Raw genomic sequence first — 20,997 nt, 5'->3', positions numbered from 1 at the left:
TTTGATGGGTTGACTGCGGACTTAATATGTAAGCCACTTACAATTTGTCTGTTAGTAGCTGCTGGCTTAGCCACATCTCAAGGCTGGCTTGGCCAAGTGGCTGATATAGGTCATGGAGCCAGGATGTATACAAGGACCCAGGGAAGAGGGATGGGGGCCAGCAAAGGCTACACCAGGTCCTGCTATCTACCCGCTTGTTGTGCAAAAAGTCACTTATCCACACATAAAGAATTATGCCCAAACATCACACTATAAGTACCGCAGATTCAGATATCCAAACATTGGGAGTTTGCCCACTTCCTTATTTCCTTGCTTGTTTCTGCTTTGCTGGTGGACAGCAGCCATTTTGGGGCAGAAACCATGCAGGAAACGAGCAAGATTGGACAAAACAGAGAACAGAAGAGATCGGACAAATCAGTGTTTTCCTTGGGCTGCAGCCACTTTAGGGAAAAACCATTGGGGGAAAATGGGGAGAATCGGACAAATCCCAAATCATAAATATTTCCATAGGAAACAATGGAAGTCGTAGACTTGTTATGTGAACATTTGCCTAATAAACAATTTCCAGGCAAACGTTCACATAACAAGTTTACAATTTCCACAGAACACATTGTATTCTGTAAGTGGAACCCGAGTGTATATAAATCCTAGAGAAAACAACAGGCAGAGAGGAAGGGTAGAGGTCTTAAAAAAAGAGGGCTGGATGGAACAAAAATGTGGGGCTGAAGAGGGATAACCCTTTGTGGCCCAAAAGCAGCATATAAATAAACCATAATGAAACATAACATTTCACTTGGCTCCATCAGTATACAAATTTAATAAATAAACCCGGCAAATTGGTGAGGCAGCACAGCCCCCTCCGTCGGCCTGCTTGGACCAACCACCTTTGGGCTCCTCCTCTCCCAGGAATGCCCCAATTACCGTTTGCAGTACATCCCATGTTCTCTTGCGCAGTTATTATAATGGCAGGCAGGGTGTTCTGTGGGGTGAGGAAGGACTCTCAATGGATGAGGATAAGGCAACATCAGCCCTTCCAACTGGCCGGCAGTATGGAGTCTCTGGATTGGCCAAGTGTAGCCTAAGTACTATGGGCTGGGCTTTCAGCCTCCACTTGTTCAGTAAAACTATACTTGCTGATTTTCAGGTTTCAGCTTCCCACTACTTCCATCCTTTCTGCAACTTCCAGGCTTAGATTTGGGTTTGGCCGCCCACGACGCGACCCCAGCCAGGTCCTGACCGTTTTCCTGCTGGCTACTTTTCTGGAGGCAAAAGGGGAAGGCTGGAAGCATCTCACTTCTCATAAAGACAATATGGGATGATGCATTCTGCTTACAGTGCCTTCCTCTCCCAAAGTAGAAACCCATGCACTGCTGTTGATTTTCCAAGCAGAGCAGACAGCAAACCTTCAATTTTCAAAACCTTTAGCCTCTGTTGTAAAACACTAAAGCACCATATGGGTTTACGGCATCCGTAAAGGAACTAGTGAAATAGCAGCAATAACTTAGGCAAATAATTAGGTTTTAAACCCACCATTAGAATGCGCCTGTAGCTGTCCCTGTCGATACCCCAAAGCTTGAGGTCTGTCTTGGCTTTAACCGTTGCAGCTCTTGGTGTTCCGTAGATGAGGGCGAGTTCTCCAAAGCTTCCTCCTTCTCCAATGCTGGTGACCCATTCTCCGTTCACATACACCTGCCAGTGAGAGAAAAAAGCAATGTGAGCATCAGTGATAGCTCAGTTGGTTAGAACACAGTGCTGATAACGCCAAGGTTGCAGGTTTGATTCCCGTATGGGGCAGCTGCATATTCCTGCATTGCAGGGGCTGGACGAGATCAGAGGTCAGCAAACTTTTTCAGCAGGGGGCCAATCCACTGTCCCTCAGACCTTGTGGGGGGCCAGACTATATTTTTTTGGGGGGGGGAATGAACGAATTCCTATGCCCCACAAATAACCCAGAGATGCATTTTAAATAAAAGCACACATTCTACTCATGTAAAAATACCAGGCAGGCCCCACAAATAACCCAGAGAAGCATTTTAAATAAAAGTGCACATTCTACTCATGTAAAAACACACTGATTCTTGGATTGTCCGCAGCCCGGATTTAGAAGGTGATTGGGTCGGATCCAGCCCACAGGCCTTAGGTTGCCTACCCATGGACTAGATGATGATGATGAAAACAATTTTATTATTTATAACCTGCCCATCTAGCTGGGTTTCCTTCCAACTCTACAGTTCTATGATTCTATGTGTTAGAATAATTCATCAGTGTTAATTGAAACATACAGTATATAGAAGGGGGGCCCCAGGCCAGGCAATCAAATGTGGCCCTCCAGGCCTTTCTATGTGGCCGTCATAACTCCCATCAGGCCACACCCTTCACTGGCCTTGTTTGGTACCCAGAATGTTTTGGCCTGCCTGGAATGTGTTCCTGAGCTCTGGTGATGCCCCTTACTTTCCCAGATGGAGGCTAGAGAAGGGTGTGTGTGCAGAGGTCAATGTACAAAGGAAACATTTACATTCATTTCTCTGCCAACGTTTGACATGGACTGAAGAGGAATGGTGGAGATGGCCTCCCCCTACTTCTGAACCTTCCTGAGAAGAGGAAGATGGTATAGATTTACAACGGTGGTTTGCAGAGGATCACAGCTCAGAGATAGAAGAGGGGCAAAGCTGGGAAATAACGGGAGAAGCGGAGCAGGAACAGCTGGCTGACGCATTATCGCTAGAGAGCATTCCAGACCCCTCCTTCTCCCAGAACACGGAGAGCGATGAAAGTAGGAGAGCAGAGAGCCCAGAGACAACTGTCCCTAAGCAGACACTGTAAGGGAGGTGGGGCTGTTGACAACGGAGAAGGGAAGGGGGGAAGATATTACTCGAAGCAACGCCATTATCCAACAGACAGCATTTCTACGGCTCTCTCTGTGAATATTTAATAAAAGACTTGGTAAGAACTTTTTGTCTTTCCATTACTGGCAGCCTGCCGTGAGGGAGGGGGGTCGGATTCCCTAAAGCCTGACAGCGGCCCTCAGAACGCTGCTCAGAAGAGAATGTGGCCCTTGGCCTAATTTCCCCACCCAATGTATAGTAGCATAGGCTTTCTCATGTGTTATCCAAAGAAGATTGACAATTGCAAGAAATAGATTCAAATGAGAAAGGGCAATAAGAGATTCAGACCATTGCCTAACCAATGTCAAGTGTTTATCCTTCCAACTTCAATATCCATTTTCTCTTAATCCCCACACCATAGGAATATAATTTGCGAATGTCTGCAAATATCACAGATTTTTCCAAAACAAAACCCCTGGTTACCCTTAACTAAATTGGTTTTATTGAGTTAAGGGCAACCAGGGGCAAAAGATAGTGGACCCATTTGAGGGGAAAAATTGAGGAAAGTCTTTATTGATGACACAAGTGTAAAGGATAATGACTTATGAGTTATCTCTTCATCTCACAACCCTGTAATGAAGAATTTTGTAATGGAAACCCTGTAAAGAAAACTAAACTAAAGGGGGCAGAACGTATTGAGATTATCTTTATGTATAGCTATTGAGCTGTACAAAGCCTGTTATATTAATAACTTACCATTTGTATCTGTTTTGTTTTTTTTAATTTGAATTTTCAAGCAAGTTTAATGCACAGATTTTTATTTTATTTTCTAAAAAACCCAATTTAGGAACTTAGTTGAAGGGGGAATGACTGTTCTTCCAAAATACACGTTGCAAAATGCACATTCCAAAAAATAGCTGTCTCCCTCACATGCTATGGGTCTCTGGAAGTCAACAGTCCAGAAACAATAGCTGAGCCATTTCCTTACAGAGTCACTAAAAACAACCGCAGCGATTGGTGGAACAACCTGCTTTGTGGACAGAATTTCAAGTCTTCTTGCTTTTAGTACAAGGGCTGCATTTGCTCTTTGAGTTTCTAGCTCCCTGTGGTGTGTTGGCATCTGAGGGTTTCCCCCAACGCACCCTCTTTGTAGAGTCTGGCGCACACAGAACCAAGGGGCAGGGCTGTCACTGTCTTCCTTTTTCTGTTTCGGCAATACTGTCAGACTTGAAAGGAGAGGAGAAGGTAGCTGCAAGGAAGTTTGCAGGAAAACACCACCATTGTGAAACTCAAAAGAAATCCAGCACGGAACAGGGGAAAGATCTTACATAAAAGGGATGTCTTCCTCTCCCCCACCACACGCCTCTGCTTCATAAACTTCATTAGCAAAGTGGAATTCAAGCAATTGCTGGGGCCCCAGACACACAGGAAGTTGCTTTATACTGAGTCAAACTTTTGGTTCATCTAGCTCCCTACTGTCCACACTGACGGACAGTAGCTCTCTGAGGTCCAGCACAGGGGCCTTCTGGAGGCTCCCTCATTGCAGGAAGTGAGGTTATAGGGAACCAGGCAGAGGGCCTTCTTAGTAGTGGCGCCCACCCTGTGGAATGCTCTCCTGTCAGATGTCAAGGAGGTAACTTTTTCCACAAGCTTTCATTGACAACCGAGGGCAGCGCTGTATCAGGAAGCTTTTAATATTTGATGTTTTGTTGTGTTCTTTTATTTTATGTTGGAAGCTGCCCAGAGTGGGCAACAAATTAAAACACATTATTATTATTATTATTATTATTATTATTATTATTATTATTATTTATACCCTGCCCATCTGGCAATACAGCATTAAATATTAAAAACTTCCCTAAACAGGGCTGCCTTCAGATGTATTTTAAAGATAAGATAGCTACTTGTTTCCTTCACATCTGAAGGGAGGGCATTCCACAGGGCGGGCGCCACTACCGAGAAGGCCCTCTGCCTGGTTCCCTGTAACCTCACTTATCACAATGAGGGAACTGCCAGAAGGCTCTCGGCGCTGGACCTCAGTGTCCAGGCAGAATGATGGGGGTGGAGATGCTCCTTCAGGTATACAGGACCGAGGCCATTTAGAGCTTTAAAGGTCAGCACCAATACTTTGAATTGTGCTCGGAAATGTACTGGGAGCCCATGCACAGAACACAGGAAAACATCAAACATTAAAAACTTCCTGATACAAGGCTGCCTTCACATGTCTTTTAAAAGTCAAATAGTTGTTTATTTACAGTGCTACTTTTCTAGAAAAAGCAGTGCCATGAACACCTCTTAGAATGGCAATGGTGACCACCTGAGAGGTGCCAGAACTGAGTTCTGGTGAGTTCCATCTAAAATAAAAAGAGCGCAGTTTATTTCCTTGACATCTGATGGGAGGGTGTTCCACAGGCAGGAGCCACTGCCAAGAAGGCCCTCTGCCTGGTTTCCTGTAACTTCACTTCTTGCAATGAGGGAACCGCCAGAAGGCCCTCGGTGCTGGACCTCAGTGTCTGGCTGACCAATTGGGGTAGCTATGCTTCTTCAGGTATACAGTGCCGAAGCCGTGTAGGGCTTTAAAGGTCAGCACCAACATTTTGAATTGTGCTCGGAAACCACCCTTTCTCCCTTCTCTAGTGACCAAGAAGGAGCGCATAATGCAGCTGTCTGGACGTGTTGCAATTCTCCAGCGATGTGAACTTAAGAACCTGCATTCACTTCCCCAATAAAAATGTCATTTTCTAATATCAGCCTCAGAAATGAGGTGGGAAAGTGTGTTTTGGGGGTTAGAGGAACTAACACAAATGACCGGAGTGTTTGAAACAGGAAGACACTGTACTCAAAGTTTAAAACCTCAGTTCTTGGCCAGACATGACACAGTAAATTTTGTTTTCGCGATGATGACAAAGTGTATTGATGATGCATGGCCCTGTCATCCTGTCCTCTGGGCTGAAAGTTCAGCCACGCTAAGTTTACTTGCAAATCTGCCTCTTTTTTTAAAAAAGGAGGAAGAATGAAACATTGTCCACGTGGAAGAAGTCTATTTAAGGTCCCAGCTTATTTTAGCCTTCTGGTTTCCTGAGAAAGAATGAAGAAAGGTGAAAAATATCAGCCAAAAGGAGCACTCCCCCCCCACACACACCCAAAGACAGGGTGTGGGGAAAAGCTTTAAGAAATCTGCTTCTTAAGAGATGAAAAGGACACATGCACACCAATTTAAGTAATGTAAGAAACCAAATTTGTTATTTGGAGTAGAGCTGTGTTGGGTTCAGTAGTAAAGCACATGATTTGCATGTATTAAGCCTGAGGTTCAGTCCTTGGCTTCTCTATTTAAATGGGTCTTGGGGGAACCTCTGTCCATGATATGAGAGAGCCATTTATTGCCAGTCAAAATGCTGGACTAGACCAATGTAAGATAATTAAAATAAATCTTGACAATTTTCTTTCAGTTTATCTCCCCTCCCCCGCCACAATCTGCAGCAATTTATCATTAGTGTCTTCCTTTTAATCCTCATGAAAATTCATCAGCTTTTAGTACGAATTTCACATTTTCGCAAAGCAATTTTACCCAAACATAATGCATTTTTTAAATTATTAATATTTTTTTGCAGGTCATTTTCACCGACATGTGCATTTTTATGCACACTTTACTCTAATGTGTGCATTTGGGCACACGTGACCTGGGGTGGAGAATGGCATTGCAAAACTCAGAGAAGTGCAAATTTCAAAGGGTGGCTTGCTTCGGTTTGCATAGTGTCTGGAAAGCATAAAATAGGTAGGTTCACCTTTAAATGCAAACTGAATCAGATTTCTCCCCCTTCCCACCCCTCTGTGACTCCAGCTACAAAGGCTGTTCCTGCAGCTGCCCAGAGGCTCCCAGGGTGGGGTCTTGTTTAGCTGCTGTAGCTGGATGTTTAGTTTTGGTTAAGGCGTATTATTTTTGCTGCTATTTCAGTGGGTTGTGTTTTTTTTAATTTTTTACTTCTGTTGTTAGCATTAGTATGAATAATTTGTGCATAGTTCAATCTAAGTGTATATCTATTTAGATGCTTTGATTAGCCTATTAATACTCATGCCCGTGGCTATTTAAACTTTGCTATGCCTTGCAACTTAAACGTTGAGGAAGGTTTATATTTGGTTATGTAAACTCTGGTGATGTAGTGAGCTGCTCTCATAGATTCATAGAACTGTAAATTTGTAAGGGACCTGAAGGGTCATTTAGTCCAGCCCAGCCATCCAACCTCTGCTTTAAAAACTCAGATGAAGGAGAGCCCACAGCCTCCCGAGGAAGCCCATTCCAATGTTGAACAGTAACTCCTTTCTTGTCTCCTCTTTTCCTGGCTAAAATACCCAGCTGCTTCGACCTTTCTTCATATGGTGTGGTTTGTACTGTAGTTATGCAAGCAAACAGTTGATGGTGATGATGAAAAAGAAGAGAGTGAGAGGCGATATGATATAGATTCAAAAATCTAAAGGGCTGCCACATGGAAGATGCAGCAAGCTTGTTTTCTCCTGTGCCAGAGGGTTGGACCTGAACCAATGGTTTCAAGTTATAAGAAAAGAAATTCCAGCTCAAAATCAGGAAGAACTTTCTGACCGTAAGAGCTGTTCTACAGTGAAATGGCTAAGCGTTATTTTCTTTTTATGCAGGGACGAAAAGGGGGAAAGAGCAAGTCTTGTAAAATGAAAGTAGCCAACAGGACGGAGGTTTATATTTGGAAATATAGATCTGGGACTCCTCCCCCCCCCATCAAAAACACACACTTTGGAGCAGGTACTTTCAGAGGGTTTTTTTTTACTGGAAGCCCATCATTTATGTTTCACCAGATACGTTTAGGCAGGTCACCAGGCTTCATGAGGAAGCGATGCGACTGTCTGACCACCAAGACGGAAAGAGACTTAAGCTGCTCCTCTATCTAGATTTTCTGGATTCAGAGACTTTTGAATGTGAATAAACAAGGTGACTGGAAGATCAATTGTAATAGCAAAGTAGCAGGCTTCCTAGGGATGGAAATGGGGATGCAACAGGATCTGACCGCCCCCCCTACACACACACACACACACACACACACTGCAGTCTTTCTCTCCTCTTTCCAGGGCAACCCAGGACTCAAAAGAACATGGTCAATGGATCATTCTGAGTAAAAGCCAAGGGCAGCTCATTTAAACATATGCAAATCAGGCTTAGCAGAAAAAGTTAACCTATGTATGTACGCAGGCGGAATACTGTCAAGAATAACAACACCATTTTTATTCAAAGTATTCTGTGAGTAATAGCATCCAGTTGTGAGAGGGGCCATTGTCAGCAGATCAAGTGAAGCCAAGCTGTTATGCAGTGTGGCGTAGAGGTTAGAGTGTTGGACTAGGACCTGGGAGACCAGGGGAAGAATTCAACATCACACTAAGACAAATGTGTTTCATAAGAATGCTAGATGGAATGATTCCCCCCCTCCTCTCCAAGCATGGTTATGGGGGGCCCTCCCCCCCCCACTGATTAGAGGTACATGGGGGTCAGAGAGGGAGGCAAGCACCATTCTGCAAACATATGAGACTCCTGCAGATGGAGTTTGTTAGCGTTCAAATCCCCACTAGGTCATGAAGCTTGCTGGGCACCTAAGACCAGATGCTCTCTTTCAGCCTAACCTACCTCTCAGGGTTGTTGTGAGGTTAAAATGAAGAGGGGGAGGAGCATATACACCACCTTGAGCTCCTTAGAGGAAAGGTGAGAGAGAAATGGGTGGGTGGATGCAGTGGCGTAGCGTGGGGGGTGCAGGGGGGCCGGCCGCACCGGGCGCAACATCTGGGGGGCGCTCGCACTCGCAGCTCTCTCCCCCTACCTGGCTCACTCACTCTCTCTCACTGCAGTGCTGGCTGTGCGAATCTGATCCGAGCCGCCGGGTCGCCGCCCACTGTGGAGGGGGAGGGTGCCAGGCGTGCGGTGCGGAGAGAGAGCGAGGGACTATCTGGGGGAGGGACAATGCAGCGGCCGCCCAGCGCAGTGCTGAGCGCGGGAGAGAACCACACCAGACCAGACCAGGCAGCAGCAAGAAGAAGCTGGCAGCGGCGGCAGGTTAGGGGTTAGGGGGCGCAAATTACTACGCCACTGGGTGGGTGGGTGGGTGGGTGGGTGGATGGATGGATCCTAGGTCAGGCTATCTAGTCCAGGAGAACGAACACAGGGTGCTTGTCTTATACTGAGTCAGACCACTGGTCCATGTAGCTCAGTACTGTTTTCACAGACTGGCAGTGGCTCCCTAGGGTCTCAGGCAGCGGCTATTCCTAGCCCTACCCGGAGATGCTGTTGTTTGAACCTGAGACCTTCTGTAGGCAAAACATGTGGTCTATCACCAAGATATGGCCCACTCTGCACAATGCTGACAGATGACAGCCACACAGAGTGGCAACAGCTCAGCAGCATAGTATATGCTCAGGATCCATCCCTGCAATGTGTAGTTTGACCAGTGGTCACATCCGCGCTGTCCGTTTAAAGCTCAGGGCTTTCCCCCAAAGAATCTTGGGAACTGTAGTCCATTAAGGGTGCTGGGCATTGTAGTTCTGTGAGGAGAAAACCAGAGCTTCTGGGGTAGTTTTATTTTTATTAGTGTAGTGTCAGGGTTTCAGGGACAGAGAGCGAGGGGGAGGGGTCCCAGGGTGACGAGGAAGAGGACGACGATGACCCGAGGTTGTCAGTGAGTCCGTCAAGTGAATCCGAGGATTCCCAAAAGGGAGCCCCCCTGGTCAGGCCAAGGGGCAGTAGAGAGGGAAGCAGTCAGAAGCAGGGGAACGAAGAGGGAATCCCCAGTGGGGGTTGGAGATCGGGACCGGCCTCTCCGTCGGAACGGAGTGAAGGGGGTGGAGTTACCAGTGTGTCAGAAGGAGCAGAACAGGAAGCAGAGAGGGGAAGGAGTTCGGAGCAGAACGTCCTGCCGGAAGGGGAGGAGTGTAGTACCGAGAGTAGCGTAACGGTCGAAAGGAAGGTCAGAGGCAACATACGCGCGCCAAGTTCAAATGTGGAGGCGCGCGGAAATGAGGAGAGCCCTGAGGAGGAGCCTGGTCCCAAAGCACGAAGGAGGGGGGAGCAGGCGTCAGAAGACTCAGCCTCGGGGGAGTCCCGAAGGGAGGGAGCACAGGGGGGCAGGAAGACCCTGCGGAAAAGGAAGGAGAGGAAAAGGTGGAGCAGTACAAGCCTCTTAAGCTGGTGCAGGGGCGGGACTGACTCAGAGGGGACTTCAAACATCTAAGGGTAACAGATGCTGAGCCACGGAGCTTGGATGTAACAACAACAATGTTCTTCAATAAAACCTTTTGTATATAACTTGGACTGGATTTTGGTCTCTTGTGAGCTGGGACCTCGGGTGGCTCTGACATGTAGTTTTAGTTTTATTATGGGGTGTGCTTAAATATGGATGGAGTGTGCGCAGTGCCAGATTTACATATAAACTAAACAGGGTATAGCTTAGCGTCCCACTCTCTTGGGGGTCCCCAAAAAAATTAAAGGGAAAAAACCTGGATGTACATTTCCAAAATATAAGATAAAAAAACAAATAAAATAAAACCTACATACAGAAACAGTGATTTGTGTTGTGTAGGCTCCTATTTTGTTATGTGCAGATGGGTTTAGATACCTGTTAGGTCCATAAATTACCATATAGCATATATCCAACACAAAAAAACAGTGGCAATTTGTTCTTGACAAAGGACAGCTGGACATATAAAGGGCCCCATTACCTTCAGTAGCTTAGGGCCTCATCAAACCTAAATCCGGTCCTGGGTGTGCACAGCCTTAGGTTCAGCAAGAGATGGAGTCTGTGGGGATGAGCTGAAGGCTTTGTAGAAAGTGCACTTTTTTGAGGAGAGTTTTGGAGGCGGCTAGTGGCAGTAGACCTTGAGAGAAGGAGCAAATGTGCACCGTTTCTTAGCATGCACAATTTGACCTGCCTTGGCACAGGATCTGGGGGTACCTAGGTGCCAGATTTTGATGCCTGTCCCCTTATTGCAGGGCAGAATAGATACCCAGCCATGCTCATGCCTCCACAAGCCTGTTGGCTGCTAAGGTGCCACTAAGTTTTAAAAATAAAGCCAACGTTACCACACGTCTATAAACACTGCAGTTGTGATAATTGTCAAGTTTTGCCTCTCCTCCTTGACCTGCCGATGTGGCATTGCTACCTTCCTTGATAGGAAACAATGAGTCACACGGATTTCCTGAGGAGTGACTTTCGGAGTGTGAGGTTTTCAATTCCGAACAATGCCAATTAGACGGTCCCCTGACACAAACAAGCACTTTTTAAAAAAGAAGAAGAAGATGCCTCTCACTAAAATAACTGCAAGGAGCTGCTGGGCAGCTTAAAATACACCGCTTGCTTCTTGAAATAGAAGAGGGATGGGAAGAGACTTTCCGCATCAGATAACCTGATCCCTGCGTCCCTGAGATTAGCCAGTACTGAAATAAGTCACACACACACACACACACACACACACACACACACACAAATCACATTTCCAAAGCTTACTTTTAAAAACTACAAAGAGGATTTCAGAACAACAACCTCAAGCATCTGATCTTCTAGATGATTGTTAACAGCAGCAACAAACACCCACCAGGTTCTGCAACAAAAAATTGCAGAGTGGAATGCTCCCTGGTTGGCATTCCATCTCCTCCATTGTGTTCCCTTCCCTTCATTTTTTAAAAGCAGCCCATCATCATCATCTCATGGCCTCTGGGCATGTTCTGTACATCATGGGATTTTGGGGTTCTTGCCCCCACAAAAAAAATAAAAAGGACCACTCTCCTGAATCTATTGATGCATGCTCCAGACTGGAGGGGGTTAAGGGGATCTCTGCTTGTATCTCAACGTCATCCCTTAACAGATGCACAATCCAGCCTGTGTGTGTGTGCGCGCGTGTGTGTGTGTGTGTTTCTAAAGTTCCTAAGCAGGTTTCCCTATCTGCAATGCTATCTCCCTGAATGGCATGGGACAGAACTTTCGGGTGCCCGGGCATCTATACAGCCAGGACCAATCTCGAATCTGCTTGATGAAAGGGCTCCCTTTGCAAGCACTTCCAATTCAAGGTTTAGCCCTTCGGGAGCAAGTTCTGAAGAGCACAACGAGATTCCTGAAGATGAAACCATCAGCCTGAGGCTGCCGCTCTCGTCCTCTATGGGAAGAGGCAAGCTACACGTAAACTAAACTGGGTGATTACCGAAAATAGTCTGCTCTCCTTTCTCGCGGCCCCTCGGGTGCATTCCATCTTGATAGCCTTCCATCTCGATCATCCAGGGGCAAAATGTCTTGCCTACAGGTGTGGTTAATATGGCTTCTAAAGTAATTTGTTTGCATATGATACCCCATTAACCTACTTCACGCGGACAAATAAGCTTGGCTCACGTACTGTGCCGCGTGGGAAAATTGCTTCTTACAAGCCAAGTCAGCCCCGGAGAGCTGCTCCCTTTCGGACTAGAACCTATTGTGGAAACAAGGTTTATAAAACTGAGCTGGGTGGACATATGGGAAGAGGAGAAGTATTTTTTAGGGCACGATGACTTGGTTCGAACATAATACGAATGGCTCGTCCACACTGAAGTTAAATGTGCCTTTGAAACTGCTTCTCTCTCTCTCTCTCTCTCTCTCTCTCTCTCTCTCTCTCTCTCTCTCTCCTTTGCAGGATCTACACAATGTCCAGCAATGCAAGTGGCAACCCACACTTTGTCCCTGCAGACATGCCAAGGATGATCTGAATGGAGCCACTGCCAGTCAGTGTAGGCAATACTAAGTGGACCAGGAGGTCTGAGTATAAGGCAGTTTTTGCTGTTCCCAAGGTAGCATGAATAAGATATGAAGGGAAACCACAAAATTCCACCAGGTAAGAGGTGTATTTGCACTTACATCCACTTCTCCTTGGTCGATTACGTAGAAGTTGTCTCCTTCGTCTCCTGCAAGGAAACAAAAACAAGTTTTGATGGTTTCCACAAACCGTTTCCAAAATGGAGACAGCATACTCTTGCGCAGACTCATGGAACCAGGCAAGAGCTCCCATTTCCAACTTGTGTATTTGGTTATTTCAAAATACCACCTTGTATATTCATGATCAACAGGATATCGCTGGAAATTAAAGTATTCCTGCATTTTACTGCATAGCCATCTGGCAAGTAAGCGCATGACTTGATGAACTGCCAAGTATATTAACTCTCATTAACACATCTTCAATTTCAGCTTTCCTTATTAATTCTGTTTCTAGCAAAGATACTCAGGCAGCTTTTCTCAAGTGAATTAAGGCCAGCACTACAGAAAGCTAGTGTTTAGAGTGCCAGACCTAGGACCTGGGAGCCCAGAGTTGAAATTCTCACAGAGCCCTGAAGCTCACTGGGTATTCTTGGGCCAGTCCTTGCCTCTCAGCCCAATCCGCCAGGGTTGTTGTGGAGAATAAACGTGAAGCGGGAGAATTGTGAACACTACCTTCAGCTCCTTGGAGAAGGAGGTGGGATGTAAATGCAATAAATAAATAAAATAAATAAATACATGCTACACTTCTGGCTGATGCCTTCAAAGCCCATGGCTCACTTCTCCTGGGAAGGCGATTCTTCCACCAAATAAATGGCAGACAGGTGGTAAAGGCAACTAAACCTCCTTCTCAGTCATCACTTTCTCCATCTAACTGCTTTCCCTACACTTTCCCAACAGTCTAAGTCAGTGGTTCTCAAACTTTCTTCTCTGGACCACACTTTCAGAATGAAAATTTGCTCGCATCATCCCAATTTTTTAATTGACAAGAAATACATTGGGGGGGGGGGAATAACTCCTAGCAGTGCTTGATGGTGTTATAGAACGCAACTACTTTAGAATATGGTCATGGGACATCCAGAAAATATAAAACAATGCAGCTACATAAGAACACGAACCATTCCCAAAATATAATTATAAACTAGCCTCTTAGATATGTACCTTAAGCATGTGTACAAACTCAATGAGAGGTGCAAGCTTGCTTTTGCCGGGTAATCTTGTTTATATTAGGTCTAATTTGAGATCCCTAAAAATGCTTATCTCCTCAACACAAAGAAGGCTTTCTCTTTTCTCATCTTTCATATTTGTCAGAGTTGAAAATCCCTGCTCACAACAACAGGCTGAGCAGAACTGTAGAGGAGCCAGAGGCGTGGATACTGTCCCTGGTTGTATATCCCAACAAAATTATTTTTATACTAACTATACTATACTATACTATACTATACTATACTATACTATACTATACTATACTATACTATACTACGTTGAAATGTTCAAATGCCTATTAGATTGTCCTTGAGCCTTCCCGCCATCTTCTCCTGCCAAACCCTTTGAGAACCATTGGCCTAGGTTCTGGACCAAGGCTGGAAAACTTGTAGCATGTTTTTTCTTTCTTTAATTTTACCAACAACCAAAACCCAACAGTGAACACCCCCCCCCCCCGGCAGCTGATACATTGAGCATACATAATCAATAATAACATATTCAAATCGACCATATGCACAATTCTGTCTACATTAACACTCCTCGCTCCACAAGGTTTATTTAACTTTTAACATTTTAATTACCCCAAATTGTTCAAATCTACCCAAATAATTCAGTATCTTTTCAAACCAATCCTCCTCTTTCTCACTGATCTTAAACCCTTTCGTTCTGTGTATCTTCACAGTTAGATATTCTAAAATTATAATATTATTCAATTTTTTCCTCCATTGGTTCACCCCTAGCTCTTCTGCATTTTCCCAATTACTCTCTATAACCTGTCTGGCTGCAGTTACCATCAGTTTTACCCATTTACATTGCTCTTTTGTTTTTAACTCGGTGCTACTCAGGCTAATAAGAACCATTAATTTAGATATTTCCACCTTCCTACCCACAATTTCCAATATTTCTATACCAATCTGTTTCCAAAATTCATTAACTAATGGACAGTTCCACCACCTGTAGCTTGTTGTTGAGCTTCGGCTCGAATCAACTTCATTCCCTGTGGCCAATGGTCAAGGATTATAGGAGTTGCACTACAGCAACTCTTGGAAGACCCATTTCCCATCCCTGCTCTAGACCCAGAAAACCTTGATGGGTGGCAAGTGGCTGGGGGAGGAGTTGGAACAAGAGCAGAAGGCATGGGAAGGTCTACGTTCCTGATACCCACTAGAAACGTCACTCCTTCAGCCCCCCTTTTTGTATAAGAAAGGCAGGGGCTGAGCTCCAAGGTCACAGCATTTATCCCCAAACATGGATGTTCACGGAACAATGCATTTCACGCTTCCACCAGACATATGCCGGGTGGGACGCTTACCCTGTTGTATGACAGTCTCTCCAGCAATGTGTGTGACAGGGAACATGGCATCAAATATGTCACTGCAAAAGAGAAAGAGACATCTTTAGACATCTTTGTCCTGCTTAAAAGCCTTCAGTTCCCCATGATGTGTGGATTCTTCACAATCAGCATGTAAAGAAGCTGGCATGTTGTTTAAGGTCGCTTATTTGCGGTAACTTAATGCAGAGCAGTTCACACACATACACACACACACATATACACAGAAAACTGTCAAAATGAAAAATAGTGATTTAGGACAGCTCCTAAACATTATAAACAGCAACAGCAAAACAATGAACTAGGCAATTAACATTGGTCCTAGTAACATAAATAATCATTGAAGTTTAACAATAATAATTTAGTAATAGTAAGAAGTAATTGTAGTTAATTGGAGGTAGGCATCGATGAACCCTTTTGTTTATGTATTTAAGTCTACAATTTGTGGAGATTCATATTCATATCTTCTCATACAACTGAGAACGGATGATAACTAATCCTTCTCTTTCTGCCTTTCCGGACTTCTTTGAACATTGCCTGTTCTTGTTCCAGTTTATTTTCTTTTTCCCTTGTTTAACCCAAGTGATTTTGCTCAGGAGTTGTCAGTTCCCATAATTTAATAAGCTATCCCCTTAGACAGGGACATTCTCTCTCTTCCCCCCGCCTCCCCCGGTATTTTGCATAATAAATCCTTGCCGCTAAAAGCATATGAAAGAATAATTTCTCTCTGTGTCTTTGGGAACCATGACTTTGAGACGGCGAATGCCTCTTTACAGCCTTTAATGACATTCTCATACAAGGAGAAATGTGAACATTTTCAAAACTTGAAATCCTGATGAATGCTGGGATTTCCATGAGTCAGCCCACGCAGTTCATAAGAGGGCTGGGCCTACTCAGTGCCAGTGGCAGCTGCCCATTGGGAATGATTGGGCAGAAGGCTGGTAGGCCAACAGTAGGGGGCGCCAGAGCCAATGACAAATGTGCTAATTCTTGTCCCCCATCGTCCTCCCTGCTGAATTCTAATCCCATACAGTCATACCTCATGTTACGTCCACTTCATGTTACGTTCTTTCAGGTTACATCCCTCAGCGACCCGGAAGTACCGGAAAGGGTTACTTCCGGGTTTCACCGCTTGCTCATGCACAGGCACGCAAAATGATGTCATGCGCAGAAGCGGCAAATCGCAAGCCATGCGTGCGCAGACGCGCCACTGCAGGTTGCGCTTTTTTCATGTTGCAAACGGGCCTCCGGAACGGATCCCGTTTGCAACCTCAGGTTAAGTACTTAATTCGTTCCAGAGGTCCGTTCTTAACCTGAAACTGTTCTTAACCTGAAGCACCTCTTTAGCTAACGGGGCCTCCTGCTGCTGCTGCACCGCCGGAGCCTGATTTCTGTTCTTATCCTGAAGCAAAGTTCGTAACCTGAAGCACTATTTCTGGGTTAGCAGAGTGTGTAACCTGAAGCGTATGTAACCCGAGGTACCACAGAGGTTCTGGTTTATTCTTCTCCTGCTTTTGTTGCGCTATAGCCCTTCCAGACAGCGATAATTTAGTAGCATTGGGGAAAGATAACAGAACAACGAATAAAGTAGAATAAATCCACCACTAAGGCAGTATTATTGTGTCAATGAAATATTGCAGAACACATGCACAATAAAACACCGGTGGCTAAAGACATACTTAATACTATGCGCTTCAAGAAGAACTGTCCATTGCTTCCTACTGAAGCAGCACACAGAACAACAAGGTGTTGCAAATTCCTTTATTGCCACAGGGCGCAGAGAGAAGGTACATTGTGGGATGCAGAGGGAGGCTGTGCGCACACCATACATTTAAAGCACATGGTTCCCCCAAATAATACTGGGAACTATAGTTTGCCTCACAGAGCTACAGTTCCCAGCACCCTTAACAAACGACAGTTTCTATTATTCTTTGGGAAAGTCGTGTGCTTTAACTGTATGTTTTAAGTTGAATCATGTATAAAAGGGGGACGCGGGTGGCGCTGTGGGTAAAAGCCTCAGCGCCTAGGACTTGCCGATCGAAAGGTCGGCGGTTCGAATCCCCGCGGCGGGGTGCGCTCCCGTCGCTCGGTCCCAGCGCCTGCCAACCTAGCAGTTCGAAAGCACCCCCAGGTGCAAGTAGATAAATAGGGACCGCTTACTAGCGGGAAGGTAAACGGCGTTCCGTGTGCTGCGCTGGCTTGCCAGATGCAGCTTGTCACGCTGGCCACGTGACCCGGTAGTGTCTGCGGACAGCGCTGGCTCCCGGCCTCTAGAGTGAGATGAGCGCACAACCCTAGAGTCTGGCAAGCCTGGCCCAAACGGGCAGGGGTACCTTTACCTTTAATGTATAAAAGATGCATAAAAAAGAATTATTATATGAAGTGAGAGAGGGAAGGGGGGTTCAGAGAGATCTGTGATGGATCAGAGAAATGAGACTGCCTGCTCTAGGGTGCTGTGGCAAACAAGAGGTTAACAAAGCATGGGATAATGAGTTAAAAATGATAATAAAAATGCTTTCTGGTGATTAATGCAGTGGTGTAGCCCCCTTGAGTTAATATTGCTTTAATGACCTTTGGAGTGATTTGAGTTGCGCACCCCTGGTGTACAGCACATTCCTCAGCATGCCACATGAGCAAGGAGAACAAAGGGAATTCTTATAATAATAATAAATAAAAAAGATTCACCCAAATAGCCGGGAGGTCAGCAACTAACCTGTGGCAAATTTTCGCTCCCATATATGGGAAACTGAGCATTGCAAAATCCCATTATTAGCTTATTTCCTGTCCAGCAGTTCCAAAATTCACTCGCTCAGGCTTGGATCTAGGAAACACCCGGTCATAAAGTTGAACCAAAGCACTATCGTTTGCTCCTGAAGTGTTATATTTTCGCCAGAGAGCCTCCGTTTGATTCAGAGGCAGACAGGGACTCGGCCAGGGGAGTGGCTGGCAGGCTCAAGGCTGCCCCCTGCTGGGGAAGCCCCTGTGGGGATGGGGATGCTTCTGCAGAGGTGGCCAAAGGGCCTCTGGGAATTTGTGGCCTCACTGCATCCAGCTCCCATTCCAGATGTGGCCAATGAAGATGTGAGGGGATGAGATGGAACGTGCTTATAAGGCTTTCTTTGCCGACTGGAGAGTACGCCCCAATTTCATGGCTATCATTGGCTAATAGTCATGATGGCTATATATTACCTCAGGCGGCACAGGACTCTGAACGCTGGAGAACATGATGGGATAAGGCTACTGCATTCCTGCCCTGCCTGTGAGCAACCCACAGGCATCTGGTTGGCCACTGTGGCTTTCTTTTCTTACTATGTGGGGCTGCTGAAAGGAGAAATGTGTTCAAAGTCACCACAATCCTTATTTTGAAGTGCCCCTCGGAACCACTGCATTGCCCCCTGTCTCTGGTTGGTAGGCCTCAGGGCTCTTGTTCAAAACAAAGCGAATCCAGTGACTCTGAAGGAAGGCCAGCCCTACCATTTGGCAGTTGTGCAGCGGCGACCTCAGGCAGCGAATGTTGGGTGTCTTGGAAAGGCTCCCCTTGGGCCTGTTCCGGAGTCTCCAGCTGCTACAAGATGCTATGGTGAGACTGTCAATGGAGGAAGATTGGCGCCAGCACACAACTCTGGGGATCAAAGGTCTGCACTGGTTGCCCGTACACTGTTGGACCAGGTTAAAAATATCTGAACAGTGGTACCTCGGGTTACATACGCTCCAGGTTACATACGCTCCAGGTTACAGACTCTGCTAACCCAGAAATAGTACCTCGGGTTAAGAACTTTGCTTCAGGATGAGAACAGAAATGGTGCTCCGGCGGCGCGGCAGCAGCAGGAAGCCCCATTAGCTAAAGTGGTGCTTCAGGTTAAGAACAGTTTCAGGTTAAGAACAGACCTCTGGGGCGAATTAAGTACTTAACCCGAGGTACCACTGTATTCATTTACAAGGACCCTGCGTACTCTCCAGCATCTTGAGTCCAAACCACACGAGATCCCAGAGCCCAAAAGACACACATATTCGGGGTTGTGCTACCACGGCACCCAAAACCACGCATTTTGGGGTGCCATGCGAGATCATGGCCCCGAAAAAGCACTTGCCCCAGGGGAGAAGCGCTTTCTTCTAGGAGAGACCTCAGAACAAAATCCTGCAATATCGCAGCACCCAAAATGGCCGCCGTGCTGTCATGTGATAAAACGGGATGTCCCGTTTTTCCCAGGACACTTGACAACTTGGGTCCAGAATATGTCAAGGATTGTCTGATCTCTTATAGCCCTGCCCGACCACTGAGATCTTGTGAGGAGTGACTATTAGTGGATCCCCCATGACACAGATGCACAGCTCAGATCCAACAGTAGCTGCACGCTCAATACTGTGGGCCCAATTTTATGGTCAGGTGTGCTTTCCCTTTGAACCTCCAGCACTTCTGGATAATCTTTCATCTTATTTCCAGCAGGTTTTTTAAACTTAATTCTGATTTTAGAGTTTTAACTCATTTTAAGTCGTTTCGTATCGGGTCTCCTTTGATGAAGCGATATCAAAATTGTCAAAATAAACAATAACATGGAAGGCATAAATAAAAGGCACGCGAGTGTTAGTCACAGAGAGCATAGCTGTATTTTTACCAGCAGGGAAGGAGAAAACTGCCTCTGAGGTTTTCTGCTGAGGGTTAGTAGCTAAGGATACTATGGGAGTGCGCAGGATGAAGCACTATTTGTTTTACCTCAGGCAAGAAGATGCCTTGGGCTGGCCTTGGCCTGAACTCTGCCCAAACTTGCTCCAGAATCTTCTGCAGTGCGGAAACGCAGGGCTTCCTCAGCTGAGACAACCCTTTGTAAACAAAATTCTCTGAAAGTCTGAAAACCGCTAGGCAAACATTGGCATAGGAGCTTATGGCTCCACGGCTGAGTTCTCTGTGAAGGAATGGTATATCTTTTCTATTTGTCTGTGAGAGCAATGCCCTTGTTCAGTGTTTCTTTCTTTTCATACATATTTTTTTTTGAAAGCTGACGTCTTTAGCTCATGGGGGGGGGGGTAGGGAAGTGCCTGTCACAAATTCATAATTTAAAAACCATTATAATCCATAGATTAAGGCTTGACAGACCCGACAGGTGTTCTGCATTTTCCTTGCTCTGCTGAACTTTTATTACCCAAGACAAAGGACGTGCCTCCAGGCACCCAACACCCTCAACTGAGCCCACAAGGAGAGCACCTCACAGGAGGTGGGGTGGAGCAGGAGCAGTCAAAGCCGCATGTTTATTTCTTCTTTTGTTTATTTATTACCTGTTTGTTATTATCCCGCCTTCTGAGCCAAAGGGTTTTCGGAACAGCATGTGAAGATGATGTTGAGAAGGGCAAACAATGTCAAACACATTTTAAAGGCTGCAGTTCCAACAATCCCGGGATAAAAACCAAAAGAGCCCAGGTTCGAAGGAGACAGAGGGCCCTATTTCAACCTTCGACTCATTTGTGCAAGGGAAATTGGGGGGGGGGCTGCTGGTGAACTCCACACCCAAGCATCTTTCCACCCCTCCAAAAGCTGATGGGAAACTGCTATATCAGGCAGCCTCCTGAACCTGTGAAAGCTCCCAGTGCAATTTACAACCCTGCATATGTATTATTATTTAGAAGAATTATATACCGCTTAATGCAAAAGGTGGGGTACAGAGTCAATAAAAATGAAATAAATAAAATTGAGTGGAAAAGTGCTGACGCCTCCTGGTTAGCCAATCTCAGAATAAAATACTGGACCTAATAAGCCGCTGATCAGATCCTGCAAGGCTCGCTGTACATTCTTGTATTCTCTCCCCTCTGTGGACCTCAGGACCAAACAGCCTGGATATCTCAGTTGGTTAGAGTGTGG

At 45.7% G+C, this 20,997-nt stretch overlaps 2 protein-coding genes across 6 annotated transcripts in view; one reads left to right on the top strand and one right to left on the bottom strand.

Moving 5' to 3' along the window:
* The window catches only part of SUN1 (Sad1 and UNC84 domain containing 1), a 194,904-nt gene that overhangs the window by 43,204 nt on the left and 130,703 nt on the right, over positions 1 to 20,997 (top strand). The gene's annotated exons all lie outside the window — the stretch shown is intronic.
* The window catches only part of PRKAR1B (protein kinase cAMP-dependent type I regulatory subunit beta), a 115,419-nt gene that overhangs the window by 50,693 nt on the left and 43,729 nt on the right, over positions 1 to 20,997 (bottom strand). For all 5 annotated transcript variants that reach the window (XM_083711722.1, XM_083711723.1, XM_083711721.1 and 2 more), the window contains 3 exons: positions 15,126 to 15,187; positions 12,713 to 12,759; positions 1,531 to 1,689 (listed from right to left, as the gene is read on the bottom strand). In XM_083711722.1, the coding sequence (XP_083567848.1) occupies positions 1,531 to 1,689; positions 12,713 to 12,759; positions 15,126 to 15,187 (268 nt within the window). The remainder of the gene's footprint in view (positions 1 to 1,530; positions 1,690 to 12,712; positions 12,760 to 15,125; positions 15,188 to 20,997) is intronic.

Source organism: Podarcis gaigeae (genome assembly GCF_964106915.1).
Source record: "Podarcis gaigeae genome assembly, chromosome: 14".
In the NCBI taxonomy this organism is placed as follows: domain Eukaryota; kingdom Metazoa; phylum Chordata; class Lepidosauria; order Squamata; family Lacertidae; genus Podarcis; species Podarcis gaigeae.
The sequence above is the reverse complement of the archived record's forward strand: the minus strand, read 5'-3'. Positions and strand labels throughout refer to the sequence as shown.